This window comes from Macrotis lagotis, chromosome 1 (assembly GCF_037893015.1).
Source record: "Macrotis lagotis isolate mMagLag1 chromosome 1, bilby.v1.9.chrom.fasta, whole genome shotgun sequence".
Lineage (NCBI taxonomy): Eukaryota > Metazoa > Chordata > Mammalia > Peramelemorphia > Peramelidae > Macrotis > Macrotis lagotis.
The window spans coordinates 529,208,122-529,231,950 of NC_133658.1; the positions used below are offsets into that span (position 1 = coordinate 529,208,122).

Below are 23,829 nucleotides of genomic sequence, written 5' to 3' on the forward strand. Positions count from 1 at the left end.
GCTCTTCTTTCTTCTTCTTCTTCTTCCTCTGCTCTTCTTTCTTCTTCTTCTGCTCTTCTTTCCTCTGCTCTTCTTTCTTCTTCTTCTTCTTCTTCTTCTTCTTCTTCTTCTTCTTTTCTTTTCTTCTTCTTCTAGTTTTGAGCAGGCTTAGAAAAATCATGCTGTCACAATTTCCATATTTTTATTGTACTTTGATCTCTTGAACCATATATTCCTTAGTGAAAACATTTCTTGACATATTTACTTTCTGTAACTTCTCAATCTCCAGGCTTGTTATGCATTTCGTCAGTCAGTCACTGAACAACTTTTACTCTCTGTCATTCAATTTATTTTTTAAATTTTAGTAAGGTTTTATTTATTTTGAGTTTTACAATTTCCCCCCAATCTTGCTTCCCTCCCCCCACTCCCCACAGAAGGCAGTTTGTTAGTCTTTACATAATTCCCATAGTATACATTGATCTAAGTTGAATGTGATGAGAGAGAAATCATATCCTTAAGGAAGAAACATATAGTATGGGATATAGCAGAATTACATAATAAGGCAATTTTTTAAAAATTAAAGGTAATAGTCTTTGGCCTTTCTGTCATTCAATATTAAAGGATTTTTATTGTCAGAGAAGCAGTTTAAAAAATTTATATTTATTCATGACTGCTTTCTCTAAGTAAGTTCATTGAATATAGCAAAAGGAAAATAAAACACTGACAACAACTTGTGTTTTACCTAATGTCACTTTCCCAGACCCGATTTTCATCAAGATCTTCAATAAATTTCTCTCCTTTCATCCAGTAAATTAAAGGACTGACATCTCCACTGTATCCAAAGAATGCTCGGCAGGTTAGATTAGCTAAATTGCCTGTTAGAGAGAAATAATGAAAATATGTTATTTTAAAATATTTAATTTGTTGAAGCAGCTAGAAAAAAAAGACTTGGGTCATTTTTATGGGTTTATAATACAATGCTAAGTACTGCTTTTGAGATTCATGTTTTTGTACCTAGGTCAAAATTAAGAGCATAAACTTTTGATAGAATGGTTGGTCAATGGATTGAGAATTATTGTTAAAATTTTTCAAGGTAAAGAAAATGTGTCTTAGACCAATATATATTAGAATATACAAAGGAAGTCACATCTCTGATCAAGAAATATAAGAAGCCGATAATCCAAGGCTGCCTGCAATATTGCAACAATATAATTTATTCCATGAAAAGTCTAATTTCAAATCAATAAGGTCTACAATCATAAAGAAAAATAGATAGGAAGGAAACCATACCAATAAAATTCTTGGCATCATCTATCTTTAGAATAAAAAAAATTATTAACAATGCTCAAACATGTTCCATTTATTGAGATTCTGGATGGAAGGCAAAAAAATACCACAGTGAAAATAACTATTGACTAGCTGATACATATTAAATATATTCAGTATGATAGCAAAAAAAATTTTAGTGGTTGTTGTGTGGTGGTAGTAGAGGATTCAGATCCTACCCCTGACATGTGAACATGGATAAGTTACTTGACCTCTTAATATTCTAAACAAGTTTTTAAGACTATCATTTATAATAATAGAAATAACTAGCATATATGTAGCTCCTTACTTGTACTATCTCATCTGATCAACAACCTTATCAGATAGGTTCTGATTCTCATTTTACAGATGAGAAAACTAAAGCAGATAGACATTATATTCACAAAGTATCTGAATCAGAATTTGATCTGGTCTTCTTGACTCTAGGAAAACTAGAAGGTGCAGTGGGTAGAATGCCAGATCTGGATAAGTTCAAATCTGGCCTCAGATGTTGACTTAGTTGTGTGATTCTGGGCAAATCACTTAATCCTGTTTGTCTCAGTTTCCTCATCTGTAAAATGATCTGAAGAAGGAATTGATAAACCACTCCAGTATCTTTGACAAGAAAACTCGAATGGGGTCATGAAGAATCAATCATATAGGACTGAAAAGCTACTAAATAAAAAACTTAACTACCAGTCTAGAACTCTTAACTATTATGTCACCTGCTAGAAAGAAGTATTGTGGGTTCCAACCTGCATTGGTACCTTATCAAGGAGTTCTTTCTCTTCCAAAAGAAATAAAAAAAACCCAAACCCACAAGTCCATTTCCTCTACTTGCCTCATATTTCCAGTTCTCTACTTAGATAACCAAGGGGATCTCTAGACTCTCCTTAGGCCAATGCTCCAAACAATATATTCCATTTTACCTAGTTCACTAAACAAAGTACCTAATTTGGATTTGGAAAATATTTGATCTAAGCTTCCTACATCCCAAATTTACTGCCATTGCAACCATAGAAAATTGCTTGGGATAAATTACACTTAGTACATTCTTTACTGGATTGTTGGATCAAATGATGGGATATACATAAAACAACCTGATAGTATTTCACCTTGCTCTGTTCACAGACAATTAGATTCAGGCTATGGTAAGGCTCTTAAAATAATTCCAAATGATGCCAGATGCCTCTAATTTAAATTTCCTTGCTGAGGGGCTACTTTCATTCCATTTACATATCAATTTTAATTCATAATATCCAAGTCATCTTTGAATCTTTTCCCTTCCTCAATCCAAACCTTGCCAATTCTATTTCTATTTCTCACACCTGACTCTGCATTTTTGCTGCCACCACCTTTATAGAGGTCCTAATCATCTCCTGATTGACTAATTTCATCAGCCTGTTAACTGTTTTCTCTGACAGCAATTTTTCCTCTCTCTAGTTCATCTCATGTATATGTTAATAGTAATAATCTTAAGACATAGCTCTAATCATATTGTTTAAAAAAACAGTAAAAAAATTTTTGGTAGTTCTTTATTGCTCCTAGATTTAGGTACAAATCATTTAGGTGGACATTTATGACCCAGAGTAAACTAGTGTCAGCTTATTTTCTAACATTATTTTATATATTGTTTATTACATTATATATTATATATTATATTATATATTATTTTATTTTTTCTCCTTCACAAATTCCATATTCCATCCAAAATAACCACTAATTATTCCCTAAACTCAGCATTCCATGCCCCACCTCCATTATTTGGACATGTTAATTCCCATGCTAATAATGCATTCCACTTCATCACCAATATTTTAGGATCCCCATCTTACATTGCAGATAAAGTAACCAACTTTTCTATTAAGTCTTATTTAATTCCTTCAATTTCTAGTGATTCTCTGACTCTGTCTCTGTCTCTTTCTTCAAACTGCTTGCATTGAATTTATGTGTTAATGTTTAATTATCTCTTTCTTCCATCACCCCATTTCCAGCAGAACAGAGAAACATAGATTTAACCTTGGGAAGTATCTCAGAGATCATATAGTTAAACAACTCCATTTCTCCATTTTACAGCTGAAGGACACAAGAAGAGGATAAGTAACTTGCTCAAATTAAAACCACGCATTTTTATCACATAGAATATAAGTAACAGAACTAGAATTTGAATCCTGAGTTCTGATCCTGAATGTCCATTCCACTACAATGTAAACCGCTTGAGGGCACTGCATTTCATTTTTGCCTCTGTATCCCTAGAAGCAAAAGTCCCTTGAATATGATTATTACTATAGAATCTTAAAACTGAATAAAATAAAAGCTGTCTAGGCACAATGAAGGAAGAGAAGGGAATTAACATTTAGATAATGTCTTTTGATGCCAAAATTCAGGTGGTACTATTTACAATGGGGAAAATTCATTATTAGCCAATGACTTTTCCTAGTTTAAGGTCACACAATGATGTATCTATCTAAATTTTCAGTAGTAGTCGGGCAATTAATTAAATGGTACTATAATTCAATAAGGTTCAATTGTAAGAATTTAGAGTTTACCTTCTGATGTTGTTTAATTATACTATAATTCAATATTCTGAAATGACCTATACATTATGAATTTTGACATGTCTTCTTTTAGAAATAAAAAGACTTTATTTATGATGATTGAATATTCAAGTCATTGATGGAATTTTTAATACACAGAATCTTTTACATACTAAAAAAATCTTAGAAGCACTTTGCAATAATTAAATATTTAAATAAATATAAGCTATTATTAAATTCAGGACCAAGATCAAAAAATTTTTCTAATAACTGTGTATTTGAATATAATAAATGTAACTATCCTGTGTAAAAAATGACCAAGCTTTTACCTCATTTTGTGCAGTAGGGTAGATCTTATAAAGCCATAGTACATTTCTAATTGACAAATGGTTTTCAAGGGGAGATGCATTAAAGGGAATGTGCTCTATTTTAGAAATAATGACAGAATGGTTGACAAGGGGTGTTAATAAGCCAGGTGTTCAACTGAAAATTAATATTTATCTCTACTGTGACTAAAGTTTGCCATAAACCAAAAGGAAAGTTATTAGTGGATCATAGCTAATTGCTCTTGTCATATTTGCCAGCAAGGTCAAACACAGAAATAAAGGTACCATCTATACCTAAATGTTCTTGGGGACATTTTGTGGAAGCAAAAAATTTACAGGGTCCTCACTATTGATTGGGGCTAGTTGAATCTATTAGGGTTTATGAATGTCATGAGAAATTCTTTGTAAGTAATGATATCTATGAGGAATTCAAGGAAATATATGAAGACATAGAAATGGAGAAAATTAAACAATTAAAGAGTAGATTGTCTAAAATAGTCTAAGGGCAGCAAAGTGGTTCAATGGAAAGAGTCAGGAAGATTCATTTTCCTAATTTCAAAAATGGCTTCAGATATTTGATGATGATATTTGTCCTTCATTTTCAAAGAAGATGATGACATCAGGGAGATGATGATCTGAATGTAAGTGAATTGGATTTGAGTGAGGGAGTGCTGTGCTAAGTCACCAGCCTCATCTTCTGCTCCGGAGTCATCTGAGTCCAGTGGCCAGACATGGATCAGGCTAACTAGAGATGACCTTGGATACAAGGCAATCAAGGTTAAGTGACTTATCTAAGATCACAAAGCTATTAAGTGTCAAATGTCTGAGATCACATTTGAACTCAGGTCCTCCTTGCTCTAAGGTTAAGTGCTCTATGCTCTGTGCCTCCACTTGCCCTCAGGTACTTACAAACTATGTGACCTTGGGCAAGTTTGTCTCAGTTTCCTCATCTGTAAAATGAGCTGGAGAAGGAAGTGGTAAACCACTCCAGTATCTTTTCTAAGAAAACCCAACATGAAGAGTCAGACTGGACTGAAATGACGAGACAACAATAAAATAATATAAATGAAAATAACACTAAAAAGAAAAATATTCATATTAATTGTAATCTTAGTCCTAAAGAAGAGATAATGAAACATGAATCCTTCCTCTTGGCAAAAAGGTGGTTTCTGCAGTGTAGAATTTTATATATAACATCATGCTATCTTTCAATTTGATTGTCTAGTTTTGTTGTTTCATTTTGTTTTGTATTTCAAGGCTGCTAAAGATGTCTGTATGAAACCCTCCGTTTTTTCTTACTGATTCCTTCTTCTCTTCTCTCCTAATCCCTTCCCTGGGTACCCACACAATTCCCAGATACCTGGGAGATTTTCAAGTAAGAAATAGATTTAGATCTAAAAGTGAAAAAGACCTTCAAATTCAGGGTGTGCTGTGCTGGTTAATACTTAGCAGCTGACTCTCTGTGGGGGTAGGGGAGGGAGGGAGAATATACAGAAAATGCACTTTAATCTTAATTTGCATTATTTATAATTTCTCTATTATAAATCTTAGATAATAACAAAACAAATTAAGCTTTTAATCAGAGTTTGCTCATTTCTGAGGTAAAAATTAGCCTCTCTAGAAATTTTGTCCTTAGGAGTCTGTTTTAATATAGCAATGATTGAAGTAAAACCTGATTGTTTTCAGATATGGAACCATGGCGCTTAGATGTTAAGGTTAAATAATTTAAAATTCACAGAGATAGCATGTGAAACTGAATTTGAATAAAGTCTTCTTGATTACAAGTCCATCATTCTATCCATTAAGCAATAAAAATGTCTTTTCCAATGTTAAATAAGTTACAACTGAGTTAGCTTTACAGTATGAACTTTAAAAAGAATGGCATAAGAGTCTATCAATTTCTTCATCATAGATAACTTTAAGGCACTGTATCCATGAAGACAATTAAAAAAGGAGTAAAGGATTCACAAACTTTTGAGAGATGAACAAAGTATATTAGAAATACATGCTTGGTGAAATGAAATGAATTGATTCAGCAAGTCCCAATAATAATGGCAGATTGTAATATTGCAGGAAATAATAAGATATGTGTTTGGTAGAATATCTTGGGTGGACAGGAAGAGCATCTTTAACCATTGTTTGGTTCATTCGCTGACCAGTCCTTATATATCTGCCCAGAAATTTTCTCTCCTAGAAGCCCATATTATTGGAGCCATTGTTGAGTCATTTCAGTTGCACCTCTCTTTGTGATGCTTTTTGGAATTTTCTTGACAAAGATTTGCCTTTTCCTTCTCTGGTTCATTTTACAAATAAAAAATTGATGTAAACAAAATTAAATGACTTGCATAGGATCATAGAGTTAGTAAGTCTGAATTTGAACTCAGGTCTTTCTGACTTCAGGCCTAGTGTTCTATAACTTCCCCAGTATTTGAGTTTGTCATTATAAATACCTTTCTTTTAAAAATATTAATATAATATAGTCATGGAATCATTTGCATTATCAAGTGTAATTTTTTGTGAGCAATCCCAGTGATCTTTTTAGCTTATAAGAGTCTTATAAATATAATTCCCCCTTTTCCCTTGTATAAATTGAAGTTTCTATCTTGCTACCAATAGAAACCATCTATCTTTTCTATCATTCTATCTTACCAATTTATTTCAACATGATACACTTATAATGTAATCTTAGGTTCTGATACATGATTCAAACAAATTACATGTTTTCCAATCCTTGCCAACTTTTTCCTTAAAAATAACTCAGGTATGCCAGTTATAGTGCTAATCTTCCAGTTAGGTCATGTTAAGATACATTGGGTCAAGGTATTCTGGAAATCATATTAATCAACAAAATAGTTATCAATATTTCAAAATATACTTAGCATTTCATCTATGTAAGAGTAAAAAGGTTTAATTTCTCCTTCAACATATTTATTTTCCTTTAAATATTAGAAAAAGTTAAATCACTGACTACAAAGCATCATGCATCAATTGCATATGTACTATGAATTAAGCCACAACAATAATGGTATTCTTGCAGTCTTGAGTTGATTTCTACAAAAGCTATGGTAAATTGCATTAAATGCTTCTATAGCTTTTTTAGGGAAAGGTGCACTGTCAGCGCAAACCCCCTCAGGTTCAGATGGAAACACTTTAAAATTGATCATAAAAAAATCCTTTGCTATCTAAATTGGTAACAATGCTTGTTATACAGCCATCTTCCAAAACAGGCCACGATGTGAGAAAGACCTTACAGAAAAAAAACACACACACACACACACACACACACACACACACTCACTTCAACCAGTGAATTCCAATTGGCAGCAACACTTGTTCTTCAGTGCAATATTCTTCTAATTAGCCATCTATCATTTAGCTGTATCTAAAAGTGCTGATAATTGAAATTCTTTCTCCACTAGAGGACACTATCTGGCCTATTGATAACCAATCGACAAACAACAGCAGCAGCAACATCATTCACACACCTAAAAGTTTTTTTTTTTTTTAAAAACATAACTCAACAAATTGTCTTTTTTAATTAAAACCACCGGCATATAGAGAATCTTCTAATTGCAATTAATGAGTAGTGATTTTTGTGCTTGCAGACAGTATCTCATAAGGACCATTTAAATTGCTTCTGCATCATTATTTGTATGTGGTGCAATATAATGAAGTGCTATGTAAAGAAAGCTGTTTTGCTAAAAAAAAAAAGAGCTCTTCATTTTGTCTTAAAACCGCGTCAGTTAGAAAGTATTTTTCTGTCCTGTCATAGTTATATTGAATAAGTCCTCTTCCAAGAAATTCTACATTATACTAAAAGAACAGCAGGCTGAGATGATAAGTACTTTTAGAAACCTAAGAAACTTTAAAGACATATCACAGTATTGAAGAATATTATAGTTGGAAAGGATATTGAATGTCCATTTCAATTTAGAAAGAAAAAATAAAGAGGTTAAGAGGCTTGTCCAAAATCACAAATTAATTAATGGTAAGTTTACATATGACAAGTATAGCACTCCTCCAATCTTCATTCTTCCTATAACCTTTCTAAAATATGATGAGTTATTGCTGGAAGTGACAAGAAAGGGAAGGAAAGGAATGAAGTTTTAGCTTCTGAGAAAAGTGGTGAGGCCAGAGAATCTTGGGAAGACATATCATCTGATGCAGAGTGAAGTGAGCAGACCAGAAAGATTTATACAAAAATAACACTGTGAAGATAAACAAATTTGAAAGACCTAAGTATTCTGATCAGTGATCAATTATTAATGTAAAATATTGATGATGTAACATGCAACTCATCTCATGGCATAAAGGTGAGTACAGAATGAGATTGGAATTTTGTTTTGCTTTAATAATGTATATGTTTTACAAAGTTTTTCCCCACACATACTTTTGAGGGGAAAGGGAAGGATGGGAGGAACATAAACTAGATTTTTTGCTAATAAAAAAATTAAATTCATGAAAAAAAGGCTAGTGCTGTACTCAAGGGAAAGGAAACAGAAAACATTTGGCAGGTTTACTTCTTGCCAAAGAACAATGATGATTAAATTAACAGTTTCAAAATGTGTTAGTTGTGACCAGAACAGGTCAGAGTTCCCCACAATCAACTAGACAAAAAAGCCCCATTCCTCCATAAATGTTTGTAGTAGAACCTGTTTTCTGGACTCAAGCTATGGTGAAAATGAGACTTTGACTCTAGAGTCTCTAGATCTGTACCTTGGACAGTGTCAGCTAAATGTCCTATGGAAATCAGTTGGTAATCTCTTTGTCTTCCCAAAAGAGGATTTAAATCTTAGATAACCCAGAAGCCTTACTTCAGACCAATTTTCAGAGACTAGGAAGCTCTAGGAGAGTGAGAGTCTTGTAAATGTTTATTGCTTAGTATTATGTATGAGCTCCTGGTTATTAATTGTTGTTTATCAAGTCTATGATAAGAATAAAATCACTGCATTCAGCATTTCAAGATTTATATCTTCTCTCATGAGGAACCAATTCCATTCTGGCAGTTGTGCAAACTAAGTTATTCAAATAAACAAGGAGACGAAATTTTCTAGTGTGTGTCAGCTCAAAGATAAATAAATTGAGACTGGTAAATGAAAAATATTCTTATACCTGAATAATATGCTACTGCCCCATAGTAAAAGGCAGAAATTAGTCATAGAAAGTTTCAGATTTTCTGGCATTCATCCTGTGTCACTTACTCAGATTTTCTGACCCTCTGAGCTATGCCTAAATAGACATCAGGAGGGTGGAACTTCTTAGTCACTGCTGCTTAGAGCTACCTAGTTATTCAAAACCCTTACAAGTTTTCATTCTTTAAAATATGACAGAAATTTGACATGGCTCTAAGAGTCATCGCTCACTCTTGATATAGAGATGTAGATTAAGGAATTACCCAAATAAGTTGTTGGTTTTTACAGAGTAGTAAACCTTTGTTTGGGATTTTGATTATATATTCCTGTGGAAAATGTGTTATGGTCCCAGGGTGCCTCATTGAAGAAAATATTATTTAATTCTTGCTGAAATTGGAAGAAATCATTTATTCTGGCATATGTGAACTGGCACTTTGTGCTGGGACTCTATAGCTAAATTAGTTAAAACATTTATTAGATACTGTGCTAAGCATTGGGAGTACAAGGAAAAAGAAAGTCTCTTTATTCAAGAAACATATTCTAATAGGGAAGACAATACTTAAAAAGAATCCTAAAGGGGTGTGTGTGTGTGTGTGTGTGTGTGTGTGTGTGTGTGTTTGTGTGTTAGTGTCAATGTTTGTGAGTTTCTTTGTGAAGAAATCTGAGGTGGTAAAAATAGAGAATTAGTTCAAGATGCTATGAAACAAGTCTTTGAAGTGAGTATGACTGGTATGGGCACTTTTTCAAATAGTGGTTCCAGGGAGGAACTCATCAGTCAGAGGTGGTGGCTAAAGAAGTGTGGTGTTGCCAACATGAGAAGACCTCTAGAGAGGAGGAGGAAATGAAATTTCAGGAATTATTTCCTGAATCAGTTTTAAAATTATGTGTCTTTAATACAGACACAACTCTTCCAACCTCTCTACTCCAGGGCATCACCACAAATTTTCAAAAAGATCCAGAGATTTAAAATCAGTTAATGAGCAAAAATCAGAGAGCCAAGATAGTCTTTGATCTTTGGAGTTGGGAGAAAAGGAGGCTACCCAGAGGCACAGTTTCCCAGGGAGAGAACGTTTCCTCTCCAAATGGCAGTGTCTTTAAGAGGCAGTGGTGAAATATGGAGAGCTCTTGGACCCAGTATTCTACTGGAAAGATACTAGCAAATCCAATTTAATTCAAGTACTCATTAAAGATCTAGTCTTTGCAGGGTGTTAGGATAAAGACAATTTTCTATCCACAAGCTTATTTCTTACTGGAGGGGGATACTGAATGTAAATATATAAGTATATGCATGAATATTTAAAAAGGAGGAAGAAATAATTCAAAAAATAAAAATATTACAATTATCATTCTGTGGGAGGCAGCACTATGTCTATGATTTGAACGTTAATCTAGAATTTATGATTTATAAAGAGAATGCATTCCAGATATGGGGAAAGACCTCTATACATTCTTGGAGAATGGAGATGGAGGATCAAATTGAGAGAATATTAAATATGCCAAATTGGTTGGAATGGACTAATAATAAGGGAAATAATCTAACAAAAAACCCGGAGTAGACCAAGGTCATTTTATCAAGGGTTTAAAAATATTAAGCATAAGAATCTGCATTCAATTTTAGATTCAATAGGGAGCCTTAGAAGATTTTGATCAAGAGAGAGTCATGATTTGAGAATCCAGATATTTAGAGAGAAAAGTAGGGATTCTTGGATGATGATCATGTTCTCTTAGGGAGGAAAATCACTGAAGTATTAAGTCACAATATAGGGAAGCAAAAGATATTTACTTTGCTCTTCTCTAATACTAAGAGTTAATCAGAGTTCAAATCCAGTTCGACCCAACCAGGTTCTAAATCCTAAAGCTAAAATTCTAAAAGTTTCTATGACATAAGTTGGATTCATTGAAATGCCAAGTCTGGGGGAAAGTAGGATTTGTATCTCTAGAAATTCCTAATTTATTTTCCTTCTAGAGAAATTATGTACCATGAGATGATAGCATTAATATGGAAAATTCATTAGGACTTGGATAAAGGCAAGAATCATCAGAAAGGAAAAAACATTAGTATTTATTAACCAAAGGGCTACTTTGAGTAATTTATGTATTCTATGTATATTCTTTGTGAATAAAATAAAGGTTTCCTGTATTCCATTTATTCACTGTTACCTCGAGTACTTCCACAGCATCTGGGAAGCCTTTTACAAAGAACTTGGAAGACCCAAGAAATGATTAATATTCTGATGTTTCCCCAGAGAAAATTCTGAATGGGGGCAAAGTGACTGAGAAGTGAGGTATTGCAAAAGCACAAACAAACAAACAAACAAAACCCCTCAAAAACCAAATAAACAAACCACAAAAAAATCTCAGAATAGTGTCAGGTACCTACTAGACACTATATAAATTGTTATTCCCTTCCTTTTCCCTTTCCATACTTCATTTGAAAGTATATTCTCTATTACATTTATATCTATATCTAAGATACATATGAGTACATATAGTATATATATTGTATGTGTATTTATATATATTCTAATATGGATTGAATAAAATGAAACTCGGTACCCATGGTTTGTGTGAACTATATTTATATAGTTAGTACCTTTGCACTGTTACTACTAGGGTATCAGGTATATACATACATATCTAACTCTAAATCAAGACCATGAATGTCTAGTGTTGAGAATTTGATCCTGACTGCCTAAAAGAAGGGGATCCTCTTTATTCCAGGATTTGAAAGTGAAATAAAAATTCATTGCAAGACTTGTGAAGTTGGGGGATTCTGTCCTGTACAATATTTTGTCCTTTACCCTCCCATTATGTTTTAGATCTTTTATGATTATGTTTTAGAAAGGATTATCTCTAGATTTTTGTTTTCATTTTCTTCCCATCTTTGTTCCATTTTGTATAATTCAGGTTCTTCCCTATCTCCTTTACATATTTACATGACAGTCCCAGCTGTCTGAAATGTTATTCTTTATCAAAAGTCTTCAATGAGTGAACTGCATCTACTCCTTCCTTTTCTTACCTGCACTGGCCTACTATTTAATTTTTGTTTTCATCATTCTACTGTGAGAGGTTGCATAATGTTCTCCATCATTAATTTCCTAACTACCAATCAAAAGATATAGGACATAGCATGAGAAGTGAAACAGGACTTGAGAAAACATTTAATCTAACTCTCTAATTTCATAGATATTGAAACTAAGATTTTAAACCCACTTTTCTTGTTTATATCACACAGATAACAAGTAGATTATCTTGATTTTAAATTGTGATCTATTGTCATGTAATACATGGTTCTATTTATTATAGCTTGTAATCTCTAAAATCCAGTGGTGTGTCATTGGTTCTAATCCTGTTTGACAACTTTGCAGCATTTAACACTGCCTCTTTTTCTTAAAACTCTTTCTTCTATTTGTGTTTATAAATTTACATAATAGTATTTTTCTTACTCCATGAAATATTTTACTTTTTCTGTTTTCCTCAGCAGTTTACATCCTACAAAAAAATTTATTGAGTACTTATCATATGCCAAATTTTGTTTTAGTTGCTGAGGGAGATGTACAATTTAGATAACATATTGTCCCTATACTCATGGAGTTTCATATCTAGGAGGAAGGTAAAGAACATTCACAAATGATTATGATATGAAATAATAGGCAAGTATTCTAAAAGGAGTAAAAAAAGTGCTGCTGTTGTGATCTGAATCTGATACCAAATCAACTTAGCATTTTGGTTGATTCATTCACTTAGCATTAAATGTCAATTACTCACACATATAGCTATGCCATGGGGATATGATAACTTTAATGACGAATACAATAAGATAAAAGCACAAGGATGACACAAAATGATATGTAACATGTAATGAAGGAAAGACAATTTATAATCCAGAGGGACCAGCTTCTCTCTCTGAATTCTTTGCCTTTGTACAATCTCTCCTACATGACTAAAATTGATTTCCTATACCTCTATGATACTCAATTCAAATATCTTAGAGGACTTATTTTTTTGAGTTTTGATTTTACATAATAAATATTTTCAGAATATCTTCATTTCATGAGATATTTCTTAGAACAGAACAAAAATTAAGCAAGACTAAAAATACAGTGATCTCCTCTGAAATCATATTGAGCATTTGATATTTGTAATATCCCTTATCACTTCTCATATAAAGGTTGATTTTTTTAATGAACATAAATCTAATTCTCTCCCTCCCACCCAACCCTCTTATTGGAAACTAAGAATAAGGAAGGAAAAATCCCTCATAGCAAATGTGCATAGTCAAGCAAAACAAATTCTCATTCCTTCTGGGGGAGTCTTTTTTGATCCCCTTGTTGTTAGAATTCCATCCCTCCTCCAATTATCTTGTATTTGCCTATCTGTGTAAATGTTAAATCCCCTAGTTGAATGAGAACTCTAAAATAGGAAAGAATGTGATATGATAGAAAAAGCACTGTCATAGGAATCAAAGATCCTGGGCTCCTATATTGTCCTTGATATACATTTGACCTTGGACAAGTCATTTAAACTGAATGAATCTCAATATTCTTATCTGTTAAATTGTCCATTTCTCTGTGTGTGTGTGTGTGTGTGTGTGTGTGTGTGTGTGTGTGTGTGTGTGTGTGTGTGTGTGTGTGTGTGTGTGTGTGTGTGTGTTGAAGAGGAGGAATGCCGGCTAAAATGCTTTTTGAGATCTCCTTCAACCCTGGAATATGATTCTTAGAATTTTAATTTTCTCACTATATTCCCTACATCAAAAACAATGCTTTGAATAGTATAGTCACTAAATGGGGCAGAGGATATAGTGCCAATACTGGAGTCAGGAAGAGTCATTTTACTTACTACCATTGTGATACTGAGCAAATCATTTAATCCTCCTTGGTTCAGTTTCCTCATAAGCTAGAAAAGGAAATGGCAAATCACACCAGTAACATTTTAAGAAAACCCCAAATTGTGTAATAAGGAGTTAGATGGGATTGAGAAACAATTGAGCAACAACACACAAAAGTCACTAAATAAATGCTTTTTAAATAGAAATACAATGAATTGAATATTAGGGGAACAAGTTTCTTGTATCAGTTTCTTCTGTTACCACTCAGGGGATCAAAAATCTTTAAAGGCAGGATTAATGTATTCATAGCATTTCTTCTTCACTTTTACCTTAATATTTACTCCCTTACTCAAAAGAAGTTATCAGCCATTGAGAATTTATAACCCTTTTTTTGGTAGACTATGAGGGAATTTCAAAGTATAAATTAGATATAGATTATGTGAATATAAATATCTTGGTTTAATTTAATATTTGTCTTAGTGTGATTCATATTCATATAAAAAGTTTTCATAGTTATCTATTCCTATTTCTAATTCACATTTATCTTCATGCCTAATGATTCTGTTCTCTCCATTACTAACAGTGAAGTCCTCCTGCATCTCACATTGAAGCAATATCAAAAGTATGAAAAACAAATAAACAAAACAAACAACTCATAGGCTGAATTCTATCACTAGTCAACCTTTTTTCCTGAGCCTATATCCCCCAGCTAATTTCCCAGGAGTTATTTTTTTCCTAAATATTAACCATCTTTTTGGAACCAGTTAATTCTAAACAAGCCTGAGTATTTCATCTCTCCTCTCTTCTTTGTACCAGCATCAGAATTTCTGAAACTCAATTACAGATGAATTGGTGGGGGGGGGAGTGTCAAAGAAAAGTCAATGAAAACAAAATATTTAGTCAGTTAATAAATATTTAATACTGTGTGCCAGGCTCTGTTCTAAGCTCTAAAGAGTCCAAAAAAGGGTGGCAAAAGACATTCCTTGTTCTCAGGGAGTTCACATTCCAATGGTGTATCAACAGGCAAAAAAACCTTTATTCAAGCAGGGTATATACACAAATACATAGTCAACTGAAGGAAAAACACTATAATCAAGTCTTTCTGAGATAGACAGATAGATGGACAGACAGACAGAAACAGAGAGAGAGACAGAAAGGCAAAGAGGGAGAGAGAGAGATAGAGAGAGATACATACATACATACATACATACATACATACATACATACATACACAAAGAGAGGGAGAGAGACAGAATGAGAGACCGAGGGAGAGAGAGAGAGAGAGAGAGAGAGAGAGACAAAAAGAGACAGGAGAGAGAGAGTGTGTGTATGTGTGTGTGTGTTAGATTCCCAAGCATGAGGAGCAGCCAAAGAAAATTCCTGGATTTGGGAGATGAATTGTTTTGTTCTAGCTATATCAAAGAGGATGGTATCACTAGATTATAGAGATATGTGTGCAAAATACAAAAAGACTGGCATTGTTGGAAGGAAGGTTTAGGTTGCCATAGGAATACCTATTGTTTAAAAGAGAGGTAATTTAAATTCCCTAGCTCACTGAATAATGATTAATAAAATCTCTAACATTTTAATAGAAGTAACCCTTTTCTTATTGTAAGACCAATCTCTAATAGGAAATGACCATACACCTTGAAACTATATAAATGGAAATATAGAAATTATTTTAACTCTTCCATTAAATCCTTGTAGAAATCTACATTTTTCTAGAGGTGAAGAGAGCAGAAAAGCAATTAATTCTCATAGTGTGGGGTGATGTTACATAGTATATTAACTCCTTGGTGTGAGTTATTAGTAGATTCTGATGTGAACTGCTAAATAAAATAGAATGAAGCTGCTATTATGCTGTGAATTCCAAACCCACCATCACCTAGGTAATGAAAATACTCATTAACCCACATAGCGTTTATCAACTTGATACCTTTAATTTGTCATGGCCTTGCTTGCCCTCATTTCACAAATACTTATTAAGGCAAAACATGAGGCAAATTTAATAAAACAGCTTATAACTCAACAGAACTCTCCAAAGCCATTCTCTAAAATAATCTGAAAGCTGCAACCTTAGAAACATCACTAAATTGAATTTCTTGAACACACTTTGTAGAACAAAATCAGTAGAATATACATATCTTGATGCCAAAAACTCATTTCTTTTTATTTTTCAAAGTGTCTTACATTTAGAAGACACCATGTTTTACAATGCTTAGTGAACTGAGTTGAATTGAATTGAATTCTCTGAACTATAAGGACAGAGAGAAGGCGGTAATTAATCCCTAGGAAAAATATACTTTAAGAGTTCTGGGGAAATGTGAGAACCATGCCCCATACCTTCTTTCATGGGAGCAAAATCACATCAATAAAGTCTTCCTTTTATCCATCAATCTAGAATCAGGTTATGGTTAGAGAAATGATGATTCAGACAGTGCTCTATTACTTTAGAAAAACTCAATAAATTGTTATACAGGTCACAGATCATTGATTCTCCCTTAGAAGGGATCATTGGTTGGACTTAGGGAAAGAATGAAATAGTGTCTTTGGAAAAAACAAGCAAACAAAAACATCTCAACAATAGCTGGAAAATGTGAAATTTTTTAACCTGAAGAAAAAAAGTTTACTCAAGATGAACATTTAAATTTTTATATTGCCTTGAATTTAGTCTATTATGATTTTCAAATAACTTTGGCCTATATAATATTGATTTATTTCTTTGCATGATACCCTGTTTGAGTATACATTTGATGGCTAGAATAAAGGTTAGATCAGAAAGACCATGTGTGGTCCAACAAGTAGTCCATGAGACATGTATCCCAGATGCAGAGAGGAATAACTGAAAAGTACTAGAAAGCTAGGGAGGAAACAAGTCAAAAAATATAAGTGCCAAACAAAGGACCAACAATATTTTATCTTGGGGGTTATACAGAGCCATTAGAGTATATTGAATATTTGTGTGTGTGTGTGTGTGTGTGTGTGTGTGTGTGTAGGAAGTGAAATGAAAATCACTTTGGAAGTTGGGAGGATTAACTGGAATAGGAAAAGAATTGTCAAATTCTTGTAATTAGAAAGTTATTGCAATAATCTAAGAGGATTTACTTTAACTAGATTGGGGAGAAAGGGAGTTGTATTAGGGAAGAGATGGGGATTGGCAATAAGAGATATTGTGAAGGTAGAGATAAGTGATGAATCATGAATGATAGATGAAAGTGGGGAATTGAAGTTGGCATGGAAGTTGTTATCGTGGAAGACTGGGAGGATGGTAGTGTCCTCAGTTGTGATAAGAAAGTTGTAGTGTCCTTAATTATAATAAGAGGAGGGAAGCTTGAGATGCCTAGTATATCCAGTCTGAAATATCTAAAAGGCAGTTGATAGCTTGATCAGGAGAAGGTCTAAGACTAGATATATAATTTTGGGAGGACTTCAGGGTAGAGAATACCTCCCTTTGATTTCATCAATGTGGGACTAAGTCTCAGTACCCCTGCACTAGTTAGGACTCTGTAGATCAAAATCCACTTGCTCCTTAAAGTATTTAAATACAGAAACTTTACATAGGAAATGCACTATGTCTCTTAAGTAGTGATAATATTTCAGGAGTACCTCTATATCTCAGCTATAACTACTTTTCGTTGTTTTCAAGAAATAACACTCTCAGAATTTATACACCAGGTTAATATATAGGTTAATGCTATATTAAACATACCCATATACAAATGTACACATCTATCTTTATATACATGCATTTATACATATTATATATGTATTGCTATACACATATGTAAATGAATGTGTATGTGTCTGTGCATATACACATCCATTCATATGTGTGCACACATACATACAAACATATTTTGTTAACACTTTTAGTTGACCAAGTATATTTTTTTTCCTCTGGTTCTCAAAACAACGTATCTCCCACCTGGAACAGTCCCAGTCAATGATCTTTTTTTCTAGGAACCTGAAATAAACCACCTTCTGGAATAGCCTCAAATGATCTCCCTTTCTGTTGCATATTTCTGTTTCTTAAACTGAAGTTTTATGATAGCAGTTAGGTCTTTTTCAGCAGTCCTCATTAACTTCTTATCCCATTTGTCTTTGTGAATGTCTCAAAAATGTAATTCTTTTAAAGCTGCCACATTTATTTTGATAAACAACGAGCATATGGTCAAATAAAATTAACCCAATGTTTTTCTCTGCTCAATCCTGTTGTCCATAGATGTCGACAGTTCCCTGGTCAGGGATATTCCTCTACCAGTGAACTAAGCAGCTGCTCTGAAATTTGCTCTTCTCTTACAGCACTTCTCTTAAAGTCACTGAAAAAATGTCATGTTACCTAGTCATAGAGTCAACATATAGTGGAAGTGGAACGTGAGCCCAAATGTGCATGACTCCAAGGTCCCTTCTCTGTCCATTGTACTATCCTGTCTCTCTCTCCTTTCCCTGTCTCTCATTAAGCAAGTTTTAATGACAGATCAGGAAATAAGGCAAATTGGATCACAGGGTCATACAGCTAGTAAATGTTAGAGGACAGATTTGAATTCAGAAAGAAGAGTTTTCCTGATCCCAGGCCTGGCACTCTCTTAACTATGCCATGAATTGTCTATGGAATTCTTATCATAATGATCTCTTTAAGCCAGTGAAGGAAATGCCAAATTTCAAATTTAGATTTTGATAATAATAAAAATATAATTTTTTATCTATCATTTCAGAGTTGCTCTGAAATGGTAAGTAATTTATTCCATAAATTTAAAATATAATAAATAAAAATTAAAAAGAAGCATTTCCTAAAAATATAATTTTAAAAATCATTGCACACGAAACTTTAAATACAGTATGTACAACTTGCTTTTCTTTTTAAATTTATAATAAAGTCATCATTAAAATTTCTTTCTTTTTTTTAAACTCTTTTCTTCCCTTTTCCCCATCTCCCCCCCACCGAAATGTGAGTATTTATAATAATCAGAGTTACTTGCTCTTTCATGGCTGTTCTGAAAATAGTATTTCTTTTATTGCATATAATATTTTCTTGGCTCTACCCATTTAGATCTTCATTCCATGCAGATCTATCTGTTTTTCTATGATCATTGAGCTCGTCATTTCTTTTTCTTTTTTTTTTTTAGGATTTTTTTATTTTTTTTTTATTTTTGCAAGGCAAATGGGGTCAAGTGGCTTGCCCAAGGCCACACAGCTAGGTAATTATTAATTGTCTGAGACCAGATTTGAGCCCAGGTACTCCTGACTCCAGGGCTGGTGCTTCATCCACTGCGCCACCTAGCTGCCCCTGAGCTCATCATTTCTTATGGCACACTAGTAATCTATCACAATCATATGCCATAAATTCCTCAATTGACAAGCATCCACATAATTTCCAGTTCTTTGTCACCACAAGGAGTGTCACTACAAATATCCAGCCACAAATTTAGAGATATTTCCACTACAAATGATCAAATAAACTTTTTGAACCTGGCTTATGGGAGAACCTTTCAAGCTTGTATTGATCTGATTGGCCATGGTCTAACCACACTGTCACTTGAACCTGACATAGTGATGTCTTTTTGGCACTCTTTGTGAATGAAGAACATCAACCACAATGTGAAAGATTAAAAGTCTATTATTAACAATGATGTATTTCCAGAGAATGTTTATGAGACAAAGGAACACATTTCAAATAGTGGGATTTCAGGCTCTTCAATAGATTGAAAGGTTTTAGACAGACATGTAAGGAAATCTCTTTGGGAATGATGGATTCTCAGTGACTCTCAACTGACAGTGAAATCGGTTACTCCTCTACACAATGAGAAAAGTCAGTCATATGCATAATTAGAAGAAATTATCTACTTCTGATTCATATCTGCATTTTGGTAGAGCAAGCAAAACAGTATTTATTATTGCTAAGAACTGGATTTATGACTTCCTTTGCAATGGCAGAGAGAATCCCTGCACTAGTGCAGGTCAGTACATTCTCTGTAACTTATTAGCTTAGGCAGGATTTGTTTGCTGGGTTCCAATGATAGTTTTCAGAGGCTTCCCTGAATTTATATGTGAAAAAACTATATTTTTATTCACACCAAAATCTATGTGAAATTTCTCATTTCTTTTTTTTTATTAAGGTTTTTGCAAGGCAAATGGGGTTAAGTGGCTTGCCCAAGGCCACACAGCTAGGTAATTATTAAGTGTCTAAGACTGGATTTTAACCCAGGTACTCCTGACTCCAAGGCCGGTGCTTTATCCACTATACCACCTAGCTGCCCCTTGGCATTTCTTTCAATGGCCTAAATCATTTATTCTATAGCCACACATAGACAACTAGGTGGTATAGTAGGTAAATGCTGGGCCTGAGTCGGGAAGACTAAATGTTTCTGATTTTAAATCTGTCCTCAGACACTTACTAACTAGATCCTTGATAAGTCACTTAATCCTTTTTTTTTTGCCTTAGTTTTCTTATATATCAGAAGAGCTGGAGAAAGAAATGGCAAACCACTTTAGTATATTTTCTTAGAAAACCCAGATGTTACAAAGAGTTAACATAACTGAAAAAATAACTAAAATAGAAAGAAAAAGGAAATTAAAAAAAAATCCTTGTCTTAGAAAGTTACTTAAAAAATGGAGAGGTGTTACATAATCAATATGTGTCAGAGGCAGAATCTAAACTCAGATCTTCCTTGTTTTGAGGTCAATTCCCTGTCCACTATTATATACTCCATTTCCAACTATACTAATTATCATTTCAAAATTTTGTTCTTTGAATGGGTTATAAATTCAAATCCTTGCAACTTTAAAACAAATAGTGTTCCATCCCAGAAACTTCTCTGGTTTTATTCCTTAATTGATAATAACACAGCTCTACTTTTTCCTTTTGAAAAAGAGTTTGTGGTATAAAAATGTATGTATACTTTGAAGAAGTAACTATTATACTCTGAGAGCAGACTGATCAGGCATTAAATATTGAAGAGGAACATCTGAGTTGACAGTGTTATGGCAGATCTGAGTGAAGGATTGCAGTATATCTCACAGGGCTGTGTCACCCAGGGCTTCTAGCTCAGCCAAAGAATATTAAAGGGAATCTAATAAAAGGTATAGCATTCTCTAATTGAATGATGCTATAATGAGTGACTATTGCCACCACCCTGGAGTTTTCCCCTCAGTGTTCTTCATCTTCTAAATGTACTAAAGCAAGATACAATTATTTTAATTATCTTCAGGGCAATTTTAGGATATAAACAGAAGACCAAGGTGTTGACTGACAAATATTCACTTTGACAAATATGCAATTAATCACATTTTCTTAACTCATGTGGCTGATGAAATACTTCAAGCATCAAAGATTTACCTGTTGAAAATAGCAAAGGGGGATAACATGAACAGCAGTTAAGACACCATTTGGAAATTAATATAATTTATGAATATAATTTCATAAAAATTGATGAATTGGTATTTGTTCTGGGAATGTAACAATTAGCCCCTTCAACTAAGAATAAAATAAAAATAAAAAATAAAATAGCATTTCTATGATATCAAAATTATTCATGATGACATTTCTCTCACCTGAACTTTCGATCAACTTTGTCTTTTAGTTCTTTCCTTAGCATATCATCATTACTAGGTCACATAAGCCCTGAACCAAACATCAAAGAGCAGGATTTGAAATATAGTGTAAAGTAATTTTAATATCTTTGAGACTTGGCTTTCTAATCTCTAAAATGAGGAAGGTATTTTTTTTTCATTACCAAGCTTATGGTATTGTAGGGATCTATTTATTTAGTATACAATAAGTTCCTTAACCTTTGCTGGTCTCAGTGTTATCATGTATGATATGAACATCACAATAGCACATACCTCACAGGGTGGTTGAAGGATTAAATGACAAATATGTAAATGTTAAACACTTTGTAAGCTATATCAAGATTTATCAATGCTAGTTATTCTTATTAGTATGCAAGGTACTTCTCAGTCTTAAAATCATATAAGCATGAGTTACTATTATGTTATTCATATGAAGGGTAATCATAGAAATAAAAAATGTTATTCCATTGTTGACTATGGGTATGTATAAAACCAAAACAGGTTGATTTGTGACTGTTAGATGACTTTATACATTTTTATATGTCATACTTCAATCTTATACTATCAAGTTGAGAAGTTGACTAGATTCAATCATTGAGGTATCAAAAGTAATTAAATTCATCTTTATTGTTCAGTTATTTTTGATTATCTCTTAGCCACAGAAGAAAAGGTTGGATAATCAAGAATAGCGTTATCTCCCAGAAGAGCAAATAAAAGTGAAACGGAAAACAAATCACTGGAAATCTTAGTGTGAGACTATGCCAAACTGATCCAAGGACAATACAGATGAAACTAGGAGATGGATGAGAACAATGATGCAACAAATCAAGGTTTTTCTAGAATCATTTTCATTATCATTCATAGCATGATCACCTTATTTGAGCTTTAATATTTAAAGAAGTAATTTGCAGTATGAGTTAATGGAAATAATATTAAAGCAGATGAAGATGGAAAAAATACCTGGACCAGACTAAGAACATATAAAAGAGCCAATGCATAAAGCATATCAACTAAGTACGTACTATGTTTAAGTACAAATCACCAATAAACAATGAGTATGCCAGAGTATTTTAAATAATAATAATTACACAATCCTTATTTTTATAAAAGATATCAAAATATTAATTTATTACACTTAAATTATCTCCTGATCTTCTTTCATTCCATGATCTAATCAAAGGATCAGGAAAGCTTTTCTAAAGAATTTTCTCCAATATTTTTCATCTTCAAAGACACATTATTAACCAAAATATGCAGAAAATAAAACATCAATCTGCATTTTTGTTTGTTGATTAGGAAAAGCATTTGGTTTAATAGAGCAAAAGGTATCTTAAAATGGTCATCTCTTTAAAAAAACTTAAATGTAAATCTCAAAATGATATATAATACTTGGGGAACTGAATCACAGAGATCATTTTGTTCACTTTTACTTTGTTTTCCAAAATCAAGTGAGATTTAAAGGGTGACATAGTTGGGGTTTTTTTAGTGTTTTTTTTTTTTTTAGTTTTTAGTTGAGTTTTTTTGCAAGGCAATGGGGTTAAATGACTTGCCCAAGGCCACACAGCTAGGTAATTATTAATTGTCTAAGGCCAGATTTGAACTCAGGTACTCCTGACTCCAGGGCTGGTGCTCTATCCATAGTTTTGTCAAAGATATTTAATGTTTTTAAAGCCACATGCTTTCATTAATCCTGAAGGTAACATATATTTGTTGTCTTATCATCTCTGTCTCTAGGTTGCCCTCTTAATTCTAGAAACTTTCTGTCACTTAAGCAATTTCAGCTTGGAAATTCTTTCTCTCTGAACTTCACACAATAGAAACACTGTTCTAAACAACCTGGAACTGAGGATGAGAAAAGTGAATAAAACCAGAATTTTCTATACAGGAGCAGAAGTATTGTACAAGTGATCAATTATGATGACTTATCTCTTCTCAGCAAAGACAATTCCAAAAGACTCATAATGGAAAATGCTTTCCACATCCAGGAAGGCACTGATGGAGTCTGAATGCTCATAGAAGTATACTAATTTCACTTTATTTTTTGTACCTTTTTCCCTTTTTGGTCTGTTTTTTTTTAATTTCACACCATGAGAAATGTGGAAATACATTTTACATTATGTATAACCTATGTGAGATTACTTGCCCTCTTGGGG

At 33.2% G+C, this 23,829-nt stretch overlaps 1 protein-coding gene across 1 annotated transcript in view; it reads right to left on the minus strand.

Moving 5' to 3' along the window:
* Positions 1-23,829, minus strand: part of IL1RAPL1 (interleukin 1 receptor accessory protein like 1) — a 1,500,378-nt gene that overhangs the window by 54,639 nt on the left and 1,421,910 nt on the right. The window contains exon 7 of the mRNA XM_074214222.1: positions 722-854. Within this exon, the coding sequence (XP_074070323.1) occupies positions 722-854 (133 nt within the window). The remainder of the gene's footprint in view (positions 1-721; positions 855-23,829) is intronic.